At 32.5% G+C, this 21,918-nt stretch overlaps 3 protein-coding genes across 3 annotated transcripts in view; 2 read left to right on the top strand and 1 right to left on the bottom strand.

Annotated features, from left to right (window-relative positions):
- The window catches only part of LOC134852943 (nicotinamidase-like), a 484,331-nt gene that overhangs the window by 173,120 nt on the left and 289,293 nt on the right, over positions 1 to 21,918 (top strand). The window lies entirely within an intron of this gene.
- The window catches only part of LOC134852940 (uncharacterized), a 343,687-nt gene that overhangs the window by 237,447 nt on the left and 84,322 nt on the right, over positions 1 to 21,918 (bottom strand). The window lies entirely within an intron of this gene.
- The window catches only part of LOC134853085 (neuronal acetylcholine receptor subunit alpha-7-like), an 82,638-nt gene that overhangs the window by 8,053 nt on the left and 52,667 nt on the right, over positions 1 to 21,918 (top strand). The window contains exon 2 of the mRNA XM_063869023.1: positions 3,004 to 3,151. Within this exon, the coding sequence (XP_063725093.1) occupies positions 3,004 to 3,151 (148 nt within the window). The remainder of the gene's footprint in view (positions 1 to 3,003; positions 3,152 to 21,918) is intronic.

The raw sequence follows: 21,918 nt of genomic DNA, 5'->3' as shown, positions 1-21,918 counted from the left end.
TAAAATTCATTGTCACTTTTGTTGATTTGTTTTTGTTAAGAGTATTGAACGTAGTGGGTACTTTTATATAGGTCTTGCTGATTTTTTTGTTCGTTGTTTTTTTCTCAGGTAAAAGTCCTAAAATTTGTTCACGCTCAATTTTGCTTTTTCGCGGTTTGACTTGTGTTTTTTTTTAGCTCAGCGCATTCCTTTTGCTAGAAGATGGCAAACTCCACTATCGAACAGCAAAGTTGTAAAGGTTACGAAAAACCTGATCGACTTCTAATTTCGAAAATGGAAATTAATTATCAGATTTCCCAGCAAAACAAATGTTTTTCTTTTTGATCCAGTTTTCTCAAATTGAATTAATTTCAACATAAAAGTATCCTCATAATTTGTTCTACAAATTCATGGAGCTGTATTGTCATCTTTGTTTTCTTCGAATTTCAAAAGTTGAAGATTTTTGAAAAACCAATTTTTTTTTCAATTTCCTTGCGTTCATTACTCTTTTCCAAATGTCAGTGGCTAGGTTTGTTTTATTCAGTCTGAACTATAATGATGAGTTGAGCTCAAAGTTTTATCCGTGATTTTTTGATAAAGTTATGGGGGTTCTAAGTTGGGACTAACTCTGCCAATTTGAATTATTTATAATTTTTTTGGAATAAACAATGCTATTTTTTCAAAGGCTATATTTTTCTATAGACTGATATCGTGAGCGGTAGATTAAGTCGGCAGTAGAACTATCCCACATTGATTTGATTTTAACTAATCGGTCCGAATAACGCGCTACTAAATAAGAAAAATATACTTTTCAATGAAATTGGATGTGGGACGAAGATTAAAAAACAAAGCTTTGTTATTTTTGGATTTTCAATTAGGCAAAAACTTCATCAGATACAATTTAGGGCAGTCATAATATTTACAGTCAGAGTATTGCCCTGATACGAGCAGTTTTGTCTTAGTAATATAATTGTTTTTGTCTTATTATTGCAATGTGCTATGTTTTTTAACCAGCAACAAAGTTCAAAAAATGTTCGAAATTGAAAATACGGATCAAGTTAACATCCTCCGCCCCCCTCCCCAAATTGACCAAGTTAAGATCCTCCATCCCAGCGTTCAATTTAATGTTAACTTGGTCCAAAATATCAAAGAACAAATTTCAATGAACAAAAAATTGTCTCTTCTTTGCCTCTTTGGCTATCTTCAGTTTCTTTTTGTTACAAAGCATTTCGAGGCCAAAATGCGCATTGAAAAGGCGCAAATTTTGGTGTCTGTATGTTCCTGGATTCCAGAGACAATTTTTAAAACATATTCCATTTTTCAAGACCCCTCTACAATATAATTGTAATTTTTGTTTGGCAGCAGATTTTTGTCGTGATTTTTTCGGTCTTCTTGACCGTTGTTATAGTTATAGCTTAGCATATCTTTTGTTCTTGCAGATTTTGCACTGATTAGGTTGGTCAGCTCGCGAAAGAATTCCCAAATGTACTCGCTAATAAGGGTAAAATAGACAGCATAATTCACACTTCATTTGTTTCCAATTTAGTAGTACAATTAGGAATTGTACCTGTACGTAACGTAAAAATGGAACATGTTCTTCTAACGGCGGTGGTTTTTAAAAAATTTGGTGAAAATTGACACTAGTTTGTGATTTAATGTTGTCTTTACATGTATCAACGTATTTCATTTTAATCATTATTTTTGATAAGGAAAAATTGTGTTTTTCTTTAACTTTGCCAAAAACAAAAAGATAGATTACCCTTTGGTATTGAAAAAAGACACCAAATACTTTAATATGAGAAAGGAGTACGATTAACACAATTGAACTAATAAAATCGACGGATTTTGGCAATAAATAAGCAAAACGTTAGTTATTAAAAATATTTAACTGCCTATAATCCCGAAAAAGTTGAAACGATTTGCAAATAATTGGAGGTGACAATTTCGTCCCATAAAAGAGGAAAAACTAATAGTATCGTTAGCGTACCTTATCGAGATATTATTAAACTTCCAATCTGTATGTTTGTCATTTATCTGAAGAGTCTATGGCGTGGGTATAATTTATGGAATATCTTCAGAAATTATTAAGTTCGCGGGCAATTGAATGACTTGCACCTCTGTTGTATTAAGGTCAACCCATTGATTTATTTGTCTAAAATATCATTATTAAAGTCTTGTGGGCTCTTTTTTCTTTTTCCCCCACCTCATACGAGCATCAATTATATGGTCTAACGAGTGGTTTTACAAGCATGTTTAGGCAGATCAAATATGTTTGTCATGGCCAAATTTATCTGCATGTCAATTTTCATGACAATCGGAACTGTAATTTTAATTATAGCAGTTTGCAGGTGGGAAGAAAGGAAAAAGAGCCGTCATATGGCTTACACCTCCCAACAGGGGTGGTTTTAGGGGGGGGGGATGGTCGGACGCCCCTTCTTTCAGGGATTCGACCCCCTGCCGACAAAGTGCCACAAAGTGCCCCAAAACGGCTTTTTTGACCTGTTTTTTCAAAAATTTGCCTGCCGCGAAGAAAGTTTGGCCAAAACAGCGTCTTTTTTTTTTGCTTTAGGAGAGCTCCGAATATCAATTTCGTCGACCTAACAAAAAGGTCAAAATTTTTGGAAATTTTTTGAAAATGCGCCCCCGCCTCGAGAAAATCCTAGATGCCAGGTTTTTAGGTACATAGCGCGTAGGTGCGAAGTTTTCATAAGCATTATCATGAGTGTAACTTTTCCCCATTTTTCAGATGTTTTTTATATTTACCTCTCCACCTTGTTTACAGTTCGCACACAAGTGAAAAACTTTTTTGGAGAACAACGAAATGCGGGTTTGGCCGCCTAAAATTTGAAGACTAATGAAGCAGTTTCCATCAAGGTGAAAAAAGTAAACATGGAGTAAAAAATATATCAATTTTGCTTTTCTATTCAGAAACATTGGGAATAAAAACAATCTGTAATTGAAATTCGATGCTATGTGGGAACACAAAAATTATGAAACGAAATAAGACGATTTATTTTGTTCTAGAACATTCACCTGCACTTCTGGGCTGAGATGCTGTGGATTAATGACTTTATCCAGTGGAACCCAGATGAATACGAGCAAATTACCCGACTGGACTTCGAGCAGAAGTTCATGTGGGTGCCAGACATCATGTTTTTCAATCAGCTATCCGGTGAGCTTTTTTTCCATTTTTTGATGAAAAATTCAACCTTTTGTAAGTTTTTGAAGTTCACTTTCTAATTTATTTTTTGTTTCAATATATTTTTTAAAACTTTCATACAGTTTAGTTTTTGTATTTTTTAATTTTCATTTTACGGTGTAAATTTTTAGCTCAAGAACCTTTTTTGGCAGAAGAAATTTTGCCAAAAAGGTGACGATATTCCAAATTGGGGTTAAAGCAAAGTTTTAGGTATTTTTTTTCAATGTATGTAATAGTTCAGTAGGCAGAGGCAGAAAAATCAGTCCAGTGAGCGTTGGAAAATCGACAAACTTATTGAAAACATTACCTCGCCACTGTTTGAGAAAAAGCTAGATCCGTCCCTGCCTTTTTGTACTATTTTTGCTACGACCATTTGAAAAATTGGGATGATTATGTTTTCGGGTGTTTTACTTTCTTTCTCTTTTTTTCATGCAAAATCAGGTGCCACAAAAAGTCACTGAACTTGAATTTGAACTCATTTAGGTGACATATGAAAATATGAAACAGGATATATAACTTCATTTAGAATTCAATAACACCATGGGCATACAAAATGCTGTTGAGCTTGTTGAGGCATGCCCTGAAAAACTTTTAAAAAATATGCCAAAAGGTATCTAATAGGAGTGCAATCAAAAAAATTGCTCAAGAGTAAACTATTACATTCGATGAAATTATTGTAGGAATTATTGTAGAAACGTTTAGTTATTATTCTGAAAATTGCTATAGATTAGCCCGAATAAGTTGATTCGATTTAAGGAAGTTAAAGCCTTTCAATGAAGTATTACGCCGAGATCGCTGCATAGTAATAGTACGAGAGAGAAACGAAGAAAGGATTTTTAGAGGGATGGTGCCCGTTACCCTCCACAAAACAAAAGATTCAAGATTGAAACTGCTAATTGTGCTCTTCCATGTAAGTTGAAAAAACGTTTACCAAAAAAATTGTCTAAAATACAAATCGAATAAAGTGTCAATTTCAGAATAAAGTATAGGAAAACTTTTGTTGTCACAAGCTCGACCGAATTTCGTTATATGGTTCTTGATTCAAAAATTAGCATTTTGTTTTCAGTGCAACAATTAGCTTTGTTGTTTCATTTAGCCTGAACCGTAAAATGTTTCGAAATTTTGTCAGCACCCAGAGATTATATATGATCTGCAAACAAAGTGTGTTTCCCTCATTGGATGAAAGTCGTTGATATAAATCAAAAAAATACAAGGGACATAAAACCAACCTTTGCGATAACACTTTTTGCAGTTCGCTCGAAAGATTTTTCGAATGAGCGTATCTCTATACTTTTAGTAAATTTCCAGCCTACGGTCAAGAAGTGCTGATTTAAGACCTTCATTTATAAAAATTTTACATTTTCTTAAATTTACTGCAAGAATGATAAAATTCATCAAAAAATCCCGTTGAATTAAATTTTTTGCTACGACCATTTGAAAAATTGGGATGATTATGTTTTCGGGTGTTTTACTTTCTTTCTCTTTTTTTCATGCAAAATCAGGTGCCACAAAAAGTCACTGAACTTGAATTTGAACTCATTTAGGTGACATATGAAAATATGAAACAGGATATATAACTTCATTTAGAATTCAATAACACCATGGGCATACAAAATGCTGTTGAGCTTGTTGAGGCATGCCCTGAAAAACTTTTAAAAAATATGCCAAAAGGTATCTAATAGGAGTGCAATCAAAAAAATTGCTCAAGAGTAAACTATTGCATTCGATGAAATTATTGTAGGAATTATTGTAGAAACGTTTAGTTATTATTCTGAAAATTGCTATAGATTAGCCCGAATAAGTTGATTCGATTTAAGGAAGTTAAAGCCTTTCAATGAAGTATTACGCCGAGATCGCTGCATAGTAATAGTACGAGAGAGAAACGAAGAAAGGATTTTTAGAGGGATGGTGCCCGTTACCCTCCACAAAACAAAAGATTCAAGATTGAAACTGCTAATTGTGCTCTTCCATGTAAGTTGAAAAAACGTTTACCAAAAAAACTGTCTAAAATACAAATCGAATAAAGTGTCAATTTCATTGCTCTCAAGAACTTCAGATTCTTGAAGAAAAAATTTTTGGCCAAAAAAGATTGTTTTAATCATTTGTTTCTGCACTCAATGAACTCGATCAAGAGAAGTTTCTGATTATGAACCACTTGATATAAGTCCGTATAAAAACAATGGTATAACATACATCTTGTAAAAATCAATAACGGCCCCTTAAATCTCGATAACTTTTTCGTCACTTTGTCATCTGATGGTCAAACTTTAGTTTATTGTCGATTTTTGTTCCAAGATAATTGAAGACGGATACTTACAAAGCCATCTAAGTACGACAAAACTATCGCCTATAGGAAAACTTTTGTTGTCACAAGCTCGACCGAATTTCGTTATATGGTTCTTGATTCAAAAATTAGCATTTTGTTTTCAGTGCAACAATTAGCTTTGTTGTTTCATTTAGCCTGAACCGTAAAATGTTTCGAAATTTTGTCAGCACCCAGAGATTATATATGATCTGCAAACAAAGTGTGTTTCCCTCATTGGATGAAAGTCGTTGATATAAATCAAAAAAATACAAGGGACATAAAACCAACCTTTGCGATAACACTTTTTGCAGTTCGCTCGAAAGATTTTTCGAATGAGCGTATCTCTATGCTTTTAGTAAGTTTCCAGCCTACGGTCAAGAAGTGCTGATTTAAGACCTTCATTTATAAAAATTTTACATTTTCTTAAATTTACTGCAAGAATGATAAAATTCATCAAAAAATCCCGTTGAATTAAATTTTTTTGCAACGATGGAATCATAAAATTTACCTTTATTGAAACGCGTTTCTTTGATTAAATTCTTTTTTGCCGACTAAAACTTTTTGCGATGTTTAATGTTCGGATGCTCTACCCAGCCTTGATGAAATCTTTGTTGCAATGCATTAGGATTTTGATTCTCGTTGTACTCCGAGACTTTTTCGTCACATTGCTTTTCAAAGGTTTTCTTTGTTCGGCAAAATTTCAAATGAAAAAAAGCGTTCAAGTTCAGGTCATTCCAATCGAGCTATTCAGTTTGTGGTTTAGGCTAAAGAAAAATTTCAACATAGCATCGTCATTTTTCAAAGGGCTAATATCATTTCGCAAAAACTTTTTAGACTTTGACTTTTTACATAAATCTAATTTGATTGTACTCTCCAAAACATAATGATCACTTATACTACAGATATTTGTAGTTACAGTCAGGTTTATAATCGATATCAATTGATCGATACGAGCACTTGAAGCTGAACTAATCCTTGTAGGCGAAAAACTATCAATCAATAAAATTTTGTACTCGACAGTTTGTCGATGTTTTTCTGCGACAATATCACGGTTTCGTTCATCTTCTAGTACCTTTAGTTTGAACTGGATACCTTCTAATTTCTCCAAAAAATCATTAAAAAAGCATCGAGGGTGGCTGATAAATTATACATACTTTTTGATTCAGAAAATTATGATTCAATTATTTCAAAAAAAAATGTTTCATATCAATTTGAAAACAAGTTGATTGCTATAACTCAATCCATGAACAACTACAGCTCCCCATTATAGCATAAAAATCACAATAGCCATCAAGGTGGAACAAACTTCTGTGGTCCTTAGAGCTTCCTCATGTTTAACAAAGTCCTAAAACACCTGGTTGACTATTAAGGTCAAAATTCTTTCTGATCGCTATGAGCTTGTATGGGATGCTTAATCGGAAAAAAAATGTTTTTTTTTCAAGAAAATTGTCAGAAGTGAGATTGCAAAAAATATTTTTCCTGAAAAAAAAAACAATTACTGCTTTCAATGTCATGGCTGGTTAGTTTGCAATGTTTCAACATTTTCTTTTGCAGGTTTTCCGATGAATTATTGTTTTCTTTAGGATAGGGAAAAAATGTTTTTAGTTCTGACCCCATCCACTTTGAAGCATTTCATTATCAAAAAAATTGCCATCAAGTCCCCTCGTAAAACCTGAAGAAATTTTTTTGCAAGCTTTGGCTGTTTCAGAAATTGACTTTTCTACTGATTGCGTCTGTGTTTTGTCTGTTGGTAACGTGAATTTAACTAGGTTCAAGTGTTTAACACAATCAATTTTAATGTTAAGAACATCTGTAAGCAGTTTCACATTAAATGATTCAATTCTTTGCTTTGTTTTGAGTTGTTTGTCCCGTGTTGCCATTAATATTCCTGCATCCAATTCATTTCTGCGATTTTATATATCAGCTTTTTTTAAAGAAAACACACAAACTTCACAAGGATGGGAACACTATACTCTACTCCTGGTAGATCGTAGCGGATGACAGCTTTGATGCCAGCTGGTACAATTGGCCTTACACACGTCATTTACCAGTTGCGACGATTTGGGGTTGAGCGGAAAGTTGAGCTGAAATACCAGGCAGTTCTTGCTGGTGTAGCGTTCCTGTTGAACCAACATTCGCTCAAGAGAGCTCATCTCTTTCTTCGAGTCCCAGAAATCTGATCTATTTTGATTTACAACTTTCCATTCTTCCAACATTTTTACATCTTTTTCTTCCATTTGCTACTCCAAAGCATTCATTTAATTAAAAAAAAAACTGACTAAAAACGTTGCCTTGGACCATTTTTTTTTACCCTGATGTTGACTTTCCAGCTGTATTTTGAGACAAAGGTGTTTCTCAGTGTTTTTGAACGGTAAGCTAAGTGCTTTTTAAGTTTTTAGATGTATATATACCAAATAGCTCTTTTTTGAGAAGTTTTTGTGCAAGGTTGAAAGCATGAGATGAGAAATAAATCGACTGATTTCTAGGTGCTTATTTCTAACGTGGAATAGGTCAAATGATATATCATATTGAAGTCCTCTCAGTCGCGATTTAAACGATTTTAAAAATATTGAAACAAATTTCTCACTGACAAGAAAAAACCAGTTTGAAATTTTAGATTTTTGGTCTTGTTCCAAGCTAATAAGGTAGGCTAAGCAAATTTATGCTTAATTGGAACCGTGCAAACTTAATAATTCTCTAGTAAAGCGAGTAAAGTAAGTGTTTAGTTTTTTTAACGCCCATTTGGGGTTCAAACACTTCAAAAAATTCGGCCAAAAAAATTTAAAAAAACCTTTGGAAACTTCTCGTTTTTTTTATTACGATTTTTTTTGGTTTTTAAATTCGTTTTTTTTGTTTTTCAATTTTTTCTATAACACCACGCAGAAAAAAAAGACACTGATTTAAAAAAAATTAATTGTTTATTGTAAGACTATGGCCGGAACATTCTGTGCTGCTTGCACATTGCCCGCTATCCTTGTTTAATATTTTCTACCATTTAAAAACGGAAGTGGGTTTAATTATCTTAGTCTGGCAGGATATGTTATCACACGGGATTATCTACGTCTGAGCAATTTGAAGGAAAGCATATTGTTCGTCTTTGTCGGTCTCGCTTGTCAATCAAGGACTGTTATTTTGCATGATCTGTTTCAAAAGGTCATTAGGACACAACCCTGGTCATTTTACAAGCAAATCACTCGCTCTCCGATCACACATGCAGGAAATGATTTAGATTTTTTTTTTTGGGGGGGGGGGGGGAGGGATGCACATTTCAAATAATTTTGAAATTTTGACAAGTTTTTCTTGGCCTTTCTCGGTCAACTAATCATTTTTTGAGTTCACCGAAAGCTGGCAAAAGAGCCAATTTGGCAAAAATTGCTGCACCATAGAAAAATTTTTGCAAATTTGAGCGATAACTAATGTTGATGATAAGAAATGCTTTTTTGGTGTGCTAAATTCCTTCTAGGTTATCAAATTCTAGGCTATCAATTTCATATCAACCAATCACAGCAGTTTGCGAAGAAACTTGGTTTGCGATTGTCCACAGATCGTTTTTTTATATTTCAAAGTCCAGGTTTTGGTTTTCAAATTTCGTTACGCGCAATAAACTCTAAATTACAAGCAAATTCAGCTCGAAGGTGTTTGTGATCATGTCAATATTTTCATTCTGTTGTAGATTTGAACAGAAAAAAAGCTACGAAACTTGTAAATTTCTCAACTTGTCTCGTGCTCATATGTGGCCATATATCCATAATTGCATTTTTGTCTATTCAGAAATAGGGAAACGACCCAAATTCCGCTCCCACGGTGAAACAATGTTACTCCTTGAATAGGACTATATACAAACAAGTTATTTTCCTGTAATTAGAAATGTTGCCTTTTTTCAAAAACGGAACCAGGATTGAGAAGTTTATTGATTGAGAGCGACTAAGCATTCTTTATTTCTGAAAATTGCATATAAGTCTTATGACGACTAATTTTAAATTGTAAAATAAGCGTTTTCTGTTAAAAAAAAACATAATTTTTGAAATATTATTTTTATTTGATATAGTAATTTGGTTGTGCACGTTTCAGTTAAGGCCTACTCAGCCTTGTAAAAAAACTCAAATGACAGCGCTGTGGGGGATATAAGTTACTGGAATGGGAGCTAAATCGGAAATGATAAATAGGTTGTTCATAAAATGATTGACAAAGACGGTGTCTGTCAACTTAACACCAAACTGTTTAAAACCAAACGTTTAAATACTAGTCATTCCACTCCTTTACAATTTAACTGATATTTTGCATTTTAACAACAAATGTCAAACAACACAAAACATAGATACTTTTTTTAAGTTAAACGAGATAATATTCTAGATTTTTTGAATGGTCCACAGAAATACGATTTTGAGCTTGAAAGTATGAATTTAACTCATAGGAAATCAGCATTAATTATCAAATTGTCGCAAAAAACTAAATAACAAGTCAAGAAAAAAGGCTACAATAAAATAATTAAAAATAAAGCAATATTTGCAATGTAATCATCAAAAAATATTATTGCAAATCAGATTTTGAGCAAAATTTTATGTAAAAATTTATGAAAATGGTTTAAATAACTCAAAGTTTGAGCTCAAAACATGCAAAGAAAATAAAAATTGGTATCGATAATGGTAAAATTAAGTAGTTTTTTTTCTTATGCTACCATACCCGTTAGATGTAGCATGAAAAACCTTGGGCTATAAATGGATACAGAACAAACTTGAAACTGAACAACTTCGATAAAAAAATTGGAAATAAATAGATTTAAATACGTTTTATGATCCTAGAAAAAAACTAATTCGAGACTGAGAATATATGCATAGATTTGTTTTTTCATTTTCACAAAAAAACTATTGCAGATTTTTGAAGGTCATTCTTCAAAGGCAATCTCAAAGGCAATATAATCTAGTGGTTTTCAACTTGTAGATGAATATACAAATTTTTCAAATACAAAAACAGCATTATTTCTGGTGCTGTAACCAAACAAGGGAACTCTAAAAAATCAAAAAAGGTATGACTTGTTTATACTAGACGAAGAAACGGTGTACGCATTTTTGTTAGCACAAAGAAGATTAGTTGCACCATACAAAAATTAGGTAAACAGTTTATGCAGCAAGTGTTAATTAAGAGCGAACTCTCATAAAGGACGAAGGAGACTCATATTTTATCTTTTTGAGTCTACTTTCGAAATTGCTTATTTTTAGGAGAATATTAACTCAGCCTATCATTTAATGTTAGTAGCAATAAACGCTGCTTAGAAAAAAGTTTTAGAATTTTACGAATTATGACATATTTTGCACAAATCTCAAGTTTTACTGACGTGATGCATAGTTACTATAGTTTCAGGGCGACAGTTGATCTTCAAAAACCTATGCAGAAACTGTTAAAAGATCCAGAAAAGTTAATTTTGCCAGTAGGTTTCAAACAAAAGATTGTTTGAGCGTTGGTTTTTTATCGAAATATTCTGAACAATTTTTCTTCTCTCCTAATTTGCTCATTCTACTAATGAAAAAAAGACAAAGTAAAACAAATCAAAAAGCTTAAACGAGTTGAACAAAAAAATAACAATCAAACGTTTTTTAAATTTATTTTTATCTACAAAATGGACGTTTCGGAAAGTTTTAAAATATCGCAATGAAAGTACCTTAATCATGTGTCATGTTTGCATATATTGTAAATTTAATTTTCAAAGACAGCATTGATAGCAATGGTTGTATGAATTACTTTTGAGCTGACATTAAGATCTCTGAAAAAGGTAATGTTTTTCTGTTTGCCAAATGTGTTTCGTTGATTGATAATTTCGAGAAACGTGCCACCGCTTATCATTGATAGTTCCGTCTTTCGAAGAAAGTGACGGCGTTTAGTGCTCGGGATGAATTTTCTCACCAGACAATTTTTAACTACCCATTTTTGACGGACTTTTTTTAGATCAGTCGACAGGTATTGTTGTCCTGAGCTGAAATTTAAAAGAATTTCTTGCATGTTATTATTTTTGTAAAGTCATGGGTGTTTAGAGATGTCCGAACTTTAACAGAAAACAATCTCTTGCATGTTATTATTTTTGTAAAGTCATGGGTGTTTAGAGATGTCCGAACTTTAACAGAAAACAATCGATTTTATTGGATTATTCTAGTCTGTCCTTCTAAAGTTCGAAAATAATTGCTTAAAGTTGATTAGAAATGGATTATATCGTTAACATTGTTATCAATAAAATCCATTCCTTGTCAATTAAAATCAATTTTTTCAACTATTTTTCACGAAAAAATTAATCAACAAAATACATTAATTTGACTATTGTGGATTTTAATCAACTCTGAGAAAATTTTTGTAGACTGTTTTTGTTTGCACAAAATGACTTTAAACTTAAGATAATTGATTTGTGGTCTCGCTAAGTTTGCACTTTGGCCTAATTTTAATCCCGTTTTTTAATATCGTCCCTTCAATATTTTGTTATAAGTTTCCCAAGTTTTATCTCGATTTTTTATCTCGAAAAAAAATCATTATATTAAAAACGAAAATGGATTTCAATCGATTATAATGGATTGGGGGGACGAGTTTGTAGGAAGCTGCAAAATGTAGATTTTAATGGATTTCTGTTTTTTGAAAGCAATCATTTCTAATGGATTAAAAATCTATCACGTTTTCTAAATATGCTAAGATAAGCGTTTTTTAGACGAAATTTTAGTAAGCAAAAATCCATTATAATCGACTTCTATCCATGATTTCAGAGAGGTTGGGATAATTATCGCGCGATATATTTTGTCCTACTAGTGCATAAGCGGAAGTCCCTTTAAGAAATCGTTCCAATTTGAATTGAGGAAATTTTATTATTTCAATACTTAGCTATATGCTGAAAGATTTACCTCATTATTAGATAGCGTGTGGGGGATAATTAAAAAAAAAGTCTGAAAAAGATAATTTTTGAAAATATTTTTGGTAGTTTCAGCAATTGTTTCTACAGCGAGCACTACTCGATGGACTTTAATGGGCAGTCGGAGCATTCTGAGCTTCCTTCGCCCCGATACAATTAGTTTTGTTTGTTATATCCTTTGTTTTCAAACTTTGTTTTGTTTTGTTTTCCATTTTGGTTTCTTTTTCTATCTTTACATCCTGTAACGGATCGTACAATTAAAGTTAGGTTGAGGCATACAACACAATTATTGACAGGATAATCTTTTACAAAAAAGCCATGTCAATTCTAACCACACTCTGTAAAAAAAAGAAGGCAAAGAGGCGCGTGTTCTTCTAAATTTAACCCAAAAATGAGTTCTTCTTTTGTGTTTTATTTCTCCAGAAGAGCGGCGAAAATGTTAAATGGTGAGAGGGTTAAAGCAATTAGGGAGTTCCAGACGCAATCTGTAGGACCACTTTCTGCCACGATAAAAATGTCTGGACGCTTTAATTCACATCAGAAATTTAACCTTATAGTCTGAGTTGCTCTACTTTTTTTTATAATATCATCAACTGATCGAGTCTGATTGGTGATTTACATTTTTCTTTTTTTTTTCTTTTAAAATTGGAGAAAAATTTGAGCCTAACACTGCTAAAACGAAATGGTTGCGTAAAAATAAACTTAATTAAGCACTCTTATGAAGCGGCGGTTGTAAAGTTTCTTTTTACTTAGAAAATTTTCCTGCGGTTAGATCCCAATATCAGTTTTTCACCAATTTCAATTATGGACATTAGATATTTTGAACGTTCTGGACTTTTGACACCCATAATATATTAAAAATTTTGTCCCGTTTCGATACTTTTCCGGATTCAAGTTTTTGTACGAAATTTGGAGGTTATGATTTTAGTACAAAGTTAAAAGTTTGAAGGCAGAGGGTTGTCTGAAAATAATCTCAAGCAAAATCGAGAAACGATTGTGTACTCTGTAACTTCAAAACGCTTTCAAAAATGCTAATGAATGCGATTTCATGGCAGAAATAGTTTCAAGCATTTTTAATTCTTGTCAATATACGGAGAACACCCATTCGTCTGTCAAATCTTCTTAGGCTCTGAAATTATCCTGCCTGCAATTCATATCTGTAGCCTTCTCATGAAATTGATTTTGATTTCCAAAAGTAGCGCCCGAGTTGATGTTTTTCTTAACTACTTTTGCTGTTAGAGCAAAACCTATATCAGAACCTGTCACAAATTGAGATATAACCAACAAAGTTGGCTAGAATATGGTTCAAATTTTACGGTTTGCTGTTTGTCACAGAGTTATTTTTATTCAGAAATATAAACAAAAATTTAAAGCCACTAATCTCACTCAACTGCATAATAGTTTTGCTATTTAAGCTAATCAATAAAATCACAGAGACTTCACAACAGACGAAACTATTTTACATGGCTAAAGAAATTCTTCTTAGAAAAATTTCAGCGATTGAAAAGTTTTCAAACCGTAGGTAGAAAGTAACAAAACTTTCGCACTATGACAAAAAATTGATTTAAATGGTTGTTCTCGAATGTTCTTATTTTATTTTCGAAGAGAAAGATTTGATAAACATTAGAAAAAAAGAAGAAAAAATAGTGCGTTTCTCTGTTTATATTTTTTGAAGAAACTCCTTACAATTGCAAAGCAAGAAAAAGATGATACTTTTAGCCAAGAGCTGTTTAATCCGAGCTTTTGGATTGCAAAAAAATGGTTTGAAATTCATTTTAATTTTACTTATATTATTTGTTTCAATCAAATTTGGTTGAAGTTCGGTTGATAAACTTTAGTTCAAATCAAGTTTAAGTCGACGTTAATTGAAAGAGAATGTAGAAAAGTTCAAATCTGCGTTAAATTGAAAAAAAAATTGGTGCAAATTAGTTGACGTCGACTGAATTGAATACTTTTAACTAAATTATTATACCAATTTAAAAAATGTTATGGAAAATTTCCTTGAATATTGCAACTCCCCTTTGGTTGAAAATTTTTTCTCATTTTGACCTCCTTTTTTACATTATTTTAGGGAATTTGCACCATTTTGAGAAACCGTCTTGCTGGCCTCAAATCAATTCGGAATGATTTAAGTTGCCGCCTACGCATGTTATAAGAACACAACCTACCGCGCTTTTCCAAAATGGCCAAATTAGCAGTTTTGAAACCCCCATAAGTTTACAAAAATGATCACAGATATAAAATGTTCTAAAATGAGCTCATTATATTGGAATAAAAATAAAGTTAATTATGAAAGAAAAAAATGTCTAGAATACGTATGATTACTTTGTTGAGGTTTCATGTATGGGTTTGTCTGATGAGCGTTTTGGTTAGTGGGTGTCCAAAGATCCTTTCAAGATTGCTAATTATGGTTGCGCAAGGGCGTCTGAAGTACACCTAAAATTTTTTGGAAAGTTGTTTTTAAAAAGTTTCATTTGGGATACATTTGGCGACAAATTAGCTCCAATTTTTTTCCGACTTTGTTATCGAAAATAACGGAATATTTGTGCTCGGGTGGGTTTTTTTTTCTTCAGACAAATTTCGACTTTTTAATTAGCCATTTTTGACGGATTTTTTATAAAAAATCATTCCAAAGGTTTTGTTGTCCTGAGCTCAAATTTGAGAAGATATTTCACCTATGATCTTTTTTCGTAAAATTATGGGGGTTTAAAAATTGCCCTTTTGGCCAATTTGGGACAATTACGCTCGATATATTTCGCGCTATTAAAGCGTAAGCGGACTTTCAAACTGTCTACAAATCGTTCCAAATTGGTTGAAAGAAGCTTGTTTGCCATAATTAATTTGTTACAAGGAGCCAAATCTATCCTTTTGTACTTTACATGGCGTGTGGGGGGATGATTTTCATAAAAAAATGCAAATTTTAGAAAAAAGAAAAGTTTTTCATTTTGTTTTAATACATTTAACTTTTTAAAGTTATTACTGCTCCATAAGCCTTAAAAGGCAATCGGAACATCCAGGGCTTCGCATTGATACGAGCAGTCTTGTTTCAGCTTTGGAAGCAATTATGGCAAAGAGATATACAAACATTTATCAAAAATTTTCGGTTTTTTAAATTTAGGCTTTTCTGGCATTTTTCAAAATAATAACATTATTATATTTTCATAAATTATTTGAAGACACCTTTAGACTAGACCGTAAAAAAATAGTTGTCCGCTGAAGTTTCACTACAGAAATTGCTGGCAGCCCCTACCTAGGAGACAAATTTGACCAATATGTCAAATATGCCAAACGCGATCACCCATTTAGATATTACGTCGTTGACATATTTTTATCATTATCCGAATTCATTAAATCTGAAATAAGGTCAAAAATAGTTACATTTTAGCCAATATTAAGCTAATGTTTGACATATTTGAGATCGGATAAAATCTGGGCGGCCTGGACGTTTGACGAGATCAACGTTTAGCCAGACATGTTGACATGTGACATGCTGCGACTGTCAGAATAATTTAGAATTAACAGGAACAAAAATGCAGTTTGAACGCAACAAGAAAAATTTCCGATGTTTTCAGGGAAAATTAGGTTTAAATGAGCTCCAATTTTGGGAAACGAATGCAAGAATTTACTAATTTTTTCAGCAATCCCTCGCAGAGATATGGCAAAAGGAATTTTCGAATAACAGAAAAATGGCCAGCGGGCTTCAAGATTTGTTGTTCCGACTTTCGTAACGAAAGTGACGGAATATTTGTGGTCGGGGTGGGTTTTTTTTCTTCAGACAAATTTCGACTTTTCAACTAGCCATTTTTGACGGATTTTTTAAATTATCATTCGAAAGCTATTGTTGTCTTGAGCTTAAATTTAAAAAGACATTTTACCTGTGATCATTTTTCGTAAAGTAATTGGGGTTTAAAGAATGCTATTTTGGCCAATTTGGGATAATTAACTCGCGATATATTTCGCGCTATTAATGCGTAAGCGAGATTTAATCCGTCCCAAATTTAAATCGTTCCAAATTGGTTCAAGGAAGCATAAATGCCATAATTGATTTCTTAATAGGAGCAAAATCTATCACTTTGTACTTAATATGACGTGTGGGGGGATGTTTTCACAAAAAATCTCATATTTAAAAAATAAATTAAAAATTTTATTTCGTTACATTTAAATTTTTTATGTTATTACTGCTCCATAGACCTTAAAAGGCAGTCGGAACGGAACATTCAGGCTTGCGCCCAGATACGAGCAGTCTTGTTTATCTTTTCGAGAAAACTCCCACATAGAAATCACAAGACCAGTCGTAGGAGTGCAGTCGCTAATAATCAGATTTCGCTGGTGATAATAAAGCACAACGATGCATATTTTAATGTATCATAAACAACTGGTCACACACCGCTCACACTTTTTTCGAAAATATCAAACATTTTTTTACTTGATCTGAAGAACAAAAAAAATATTTTTCAGATCATTAGAATGAGAAGTTTTTGAAAAACGAACCCATTGATACATACCAGGCATAAACTATTTGAAAATCTAAAAGTATTAAAACGAGGCCTGATTAAGAGCGGAAAACCGCGGAATCAGTTGATAGTGGAGTGAATCACTAGAGAAAAAAGATTGGTTTACAACATAGAGCATCTTAAATTTCTAGAACCTTCGAATATTAGTTTCGTCTGCTGTCGAGTCCGCAAAGGTTTTTAGGTAACGACAAAATCTTACATTACAGCCTTTTGACATTATCGACTCCAAGCTAACTTTGATCAGTGTATTTGCATGGTTTCGCTTTTTACAATTTGAAGATTTGTCGCTGCATTCCAAAAATCTATACGAAAAGTTTATGTAGCTCAAGAAAAAGGTTCTATCTATTCAAAACAGAAATTTTGTAGACTTACTTGGCAATACGGTGCAATTTTGTACAAAAAACTGGAAATCTGCTGAAAAATTATGATTTTCAACAGAGCTTTTAAGAATTTGTGAACATAACTTTTCCCTTGAAATAATAAAAACAACGTATAAAATTTTTAATTTTTCGATACTCTTTTTGAACAGTTATAAATTAGCTCATGATTTTTCGATGATTATGTTAGTGCGTTAAATCAAAATATTTTGAAATCAAGTTACAAAAGCTTAAGATTAGGGTCAAGTTTTTTTAGGCCATTAAGATTCAATATGATTCAATGTGAAATTAATGTTGGCCTGATTTTTAACAGATCAAAACTGAAAAAGTATACTTTTTTTTTCGTTTTGTTGATTATTTTGATTATTTTAAACAGCTACGGTTTTTGTTTCTATATTCAAATCAGGGGCGATCTCGACACCCTAACGATCCAAAGGGTCCCCCTTTTGTACTTTTTAAGAAATCCATTTTTGGCCGACGAACCTAAAAACTTTCTAAAGGCGCCTTTGGAGCTAATATAAGCTAACTTTGAGGGGGGATCGTTCGTCAGAAAACGCAATTTTTTGTCGAAATTTTCCAAAAAGGGCCCAAAAATGGCTTTTTTACCTGTTTTTCAAAAAGTTGTCTGCGGCGTAGAACATTTGGCGAGAACAGCGTCTTTTTAGTGCTTTAGGAGAACTAGGAATATCAATTTGGTTGAACTAAAAAAAGTCGTCAAAATTTTCGAAAGTTTTTTTGAAAATCCGCCCCCCCCCTCGAGAAAATCCTAGATCCGCCCCTGATTCAAATCAAAACATATCAAAGAAAAACATTAAAGTGGAAAGTGCACCAAATTTTCTAGAACGCAAAAATTGTCTGTCAGTTTTTGTGTCAATGTCTAATTGTTTACTTTGAAAATAAAAGAAGTTTCTCCATTTTTTGCTTTTTTTCTGAAGGAGTAAATTTACTGAAAAATGGAACAGGATAACTCTTATTCAAAATTATCATTTAAAAAAATTCTAATAGGCGCACAGCTTGGGTTTAGTAGGTCTCTGGAATCTAGAGACACATCTTTGAACATGTATGAAAATAATGTATTTAAAGATAAGGAAAGAACAAAAGAAGAACAAAGAAATGTCTTCTTTTTGAGTCTACTCACAATTCACAAAAAAAACCCAATTTGGCCTTTACCAATATCGTGCTAAGCGGCACACAGTTGGGAACACCCACATCTCAAAAAAGAAATGATGTCATATAGTCTTAAGTTTGCTATAACCTGGTATACTTTTGAAAAAAATTATTACTTCAGTCACTTCTGCGTTTAGTCTTTTTCCGATGCTTACTTTTTAAGTTATTACTTTTTAATATTATTCCAGATAGAGGTTTTAGTTCGACCAATTCTGGACCGGAGTTTTTTTACAATTGATTATCTCGAACGGTAGAGCCAAGGCTTCCTTCCGGCTCGAGCTGCCACAAAATCTCTAGCATCTCAAAAAACAATGTTTTCTGCCTTGCATCATATGAGCCTTGCAAAATGATTTGATCAATTTTTTAGTGATTTTTTTAATGTACCTTAAAACGATAGGTAACCTTTTTTTTATAAGTTTCTGCTACATGTTTTCTATACAGATTGTCTACAGATTATATATAAAATTTATACAGGTTTTATAGACGTTGATACAAATTATCTCCAATCTACAGAATAGTTACATATTATCCATATATTATACAGAAGTTTTATAAAACAGAAACAATGGATAAATTAATATACTTTCAATGGAAAAAATGGATTCTGTCTGCATGAAATCGATTTTCCTTCGTAAAATGCTAGTTCATAAATTGAGTCTATAATTACGCTAATCTGTAGATTTTTCTGTATTTGATCAATTTTTATCCATTTTTGCAACTGCGCTTTTTCGGAATGTACAGAAAATTGAGGGTAAAAAAAAATCTCCTCAGACAGCCAACCTCTTTATCATACTTATTTAGACCGGACTAAATTTTTGCTTTAACTGTAAATGGGTCCTGTCATATGGCACGGTGGATTTGGGCAACTATTTCATTAAAACAAATTGTGTTGTTAATTGCTGTGAACGCAGCAAAAGTTGTTACAACCGCAGTATTTGTTCTGATGATTGTTTTGACCATTGAAAATGGAGAGACATTTTCAATTTTTTTTTTTGTTTTCCAAGCAAAATCAGTAACATAAATATTCATGGAAATGGATCTAGAAAAAAAATCAAATTACAAACCTTCAGTCTTCTGTCATGATACATAGTAAAAATTTGAAAAAGTAGTAACAGTATTGAGAGAAACAGTTTCAAAACTTTTGACTTTTTTTAGTCTAATTTTGAGGAATTATTGCAAAACAGTACCAGTTATAAGGTAGAGTTTGATTTACAATGGCTAATATTTGTATAAATCGACTCGTAAAATTTTTGTTTCGCTTGAGTAAATTTAGTTTTGGGATTTTTAGCGCCATTTTGTGAATCAAAAACTTCGAAATTCATAAAATGCGAAAAAGATTTTTAATTTTTTTATAAGTTTTTTTCTACTCATTTTACTGCAAAAATTGTTTTTGCACTTTTATGTTTTTACTATATTTGTCGAATATGCCCACATTTTAGTCATCACACAACACAGAAGAAAACGACATTAATTTGAAAAAAAAACTTTTTTGTATTATTTTAGGGCTATGGTCAAAAAATTGGGTGCTAATTGCACAATAACCGGATATCCTTGTTTTCTTATAGTTTTTCATCTTTAGAGAGGTTAAATTTGGGTGCAAATATGGGTTATAAGGCGAATAACTTTGTTACATTGTTAAAACCCGATTGGATCGATCAGAGACTAGTGTATTAGCAGAGTTAGCATGATTACCCTGTTCCAATCATGTCTGAACACAAATCTTTCCACCAAAAATTTTCGACATTCAGAGACTTTGAACGTTTTTTTTTGTTCTGAATCATGACTGACAGTGACTCATTATATTATCACACTTGATGCCCTGCGAAATCTCTATTATCGACCCTGGTCGACATATGTATCGACTTTGTTCGGCGTTGAGTTTCTGTTGACCTATATAACATGGTCGGAATTGGAAATTTTCCTTTTTTGCTTTTCAGCAGATTAGTTCAGTGCGTATACTTTTTATTGCTGCTCAGAGTTGTTTACAAAGCAAATTCTATTTATCGAAACTTTTGGCAAAGGAAAATGAACAAATAAATAACTTTGATACACTGTAAGCAATGTTCATTTATGGTTCCAAAAGCCATGATATTGGTACTTTTCCATAATTTAAACACTGAAAATCGAGTGAGACAAATCAATCTGGAAAAATAGAGATTAAAAAATCAAGTCTACACGAACGTTTTTTGCCTCCAATAGTTTTGACTGCCGTGCTCCGAGTGAACCCTCTGAGTTTTTTGCATTTCAGACGTTCTTCTCGAGGTGAAATAGGCATCTGAAAATGAATGATTAATCATTAAAGGGCGTTTTTTGTCACCTTATTCGAAACTGAATTGAACTCTTTTAAGTGAACTTGCATATTTACAGAATATATTATCTGATAAAATCTGCATAATTTAACACTAAATTGTCTGCTTGTATCTGATAACCTATTTTGCAAAAATAAAGTGGTTGTCGGTCACTGGCTCTATTTATACACTAATCGGATGGAAAGGGAAGGGTCACTCAGTAAAATAAGGGTTATACAGATGCTGATTTGAATTCCCAATAGAATACCCACGCGTTTAAAAAACAGGTCGGCCGGAAAAAATAAACCCATTTTATTGCCCATACTAATGTTAAATACAAATACAATGCGTGTATTCAGTCTATGAATGCATTTCATCAGACATGGTATGAGGTAGAAAAATTGAATTCGTTAAATGCAAAAAAAGGTAAAATGCTTTGACTAAGCCAGATTTATCGGCGTTTGTTTTCATTTTCAACATATTTATAGATAACGAAATTGGTTGTTTGGTTACTTTAGAAAAGATTCATAAAAGTTTTGCGACAAGGTAAAACAAGTCCTTAAATTGGGGGTCAATTTTAAATTTATTGGCAATTTGAGTTAACCAAGGATAGAAATCAGGGGCGGATTATATGAGGAAGAGGGAGGGGGGGGGGGAGACGCAACCACCGCTTCAGTCAAGGGCTTCTCTTTCATACTAATTTACGAATTTACCCCATACAATTTTCAGCGCCAATTTATACTAATTATGAGAAGAAAACCTTTTGAATGCTTTTCTATCAAAAATTTTTGACTGCTTTTCTATCAAAAAGTTGACCGGACCCACATTTGCTTTTGCCGGATTTTGAATGTTTCGTTTTCTCATTTTCCTTATTATGTTTGTTGCGGCTCAGATTCAATTTTAGTGCAACATTCATCTCTCAAAAAGTTGAAAAAAAAATTTTGTCCAAGAAAAGAAAAAGCAAATAATCATTAGTTCGGCTTTATTAGTTTGTCTTTATTAACTAATTTCAATTTTCTGTGACTTTAATTTATCATGAGTCATAGAGATGACACAAAATCTATAGATAAAGTGAAACAAATACAAATAATTAATTGTCGCTTTTCTTTCTGGAAAGTTGACCACAAAAACAATCAAAAAACGAGGAAACTCGGGTTGGGTGTTTACTTTTTGTCAGCTGTATTGCTTTTTATGTTTTTATGG

The sequence above is a fragment of the Symsagittifera roscoffensis genome, chromosome 8, assembly GCF_963678635.1.
Source record: "Symsagittifera roscoffensis chromosome 8, txSymRosc1.1, whole genome shotgun sequence".
Lineage (NCBI taxonomy): Eukaryota > Metazoa > Xenacoelomorpha > Acoela > Convolutidae > Symsagittifera > Symsagittifera roscoffensis.
The sequence above is the reverse complement of the archived record's forward strand: the minus strand, read 5'-3'. Positions and strand labels throughout refer to the sequence as shown.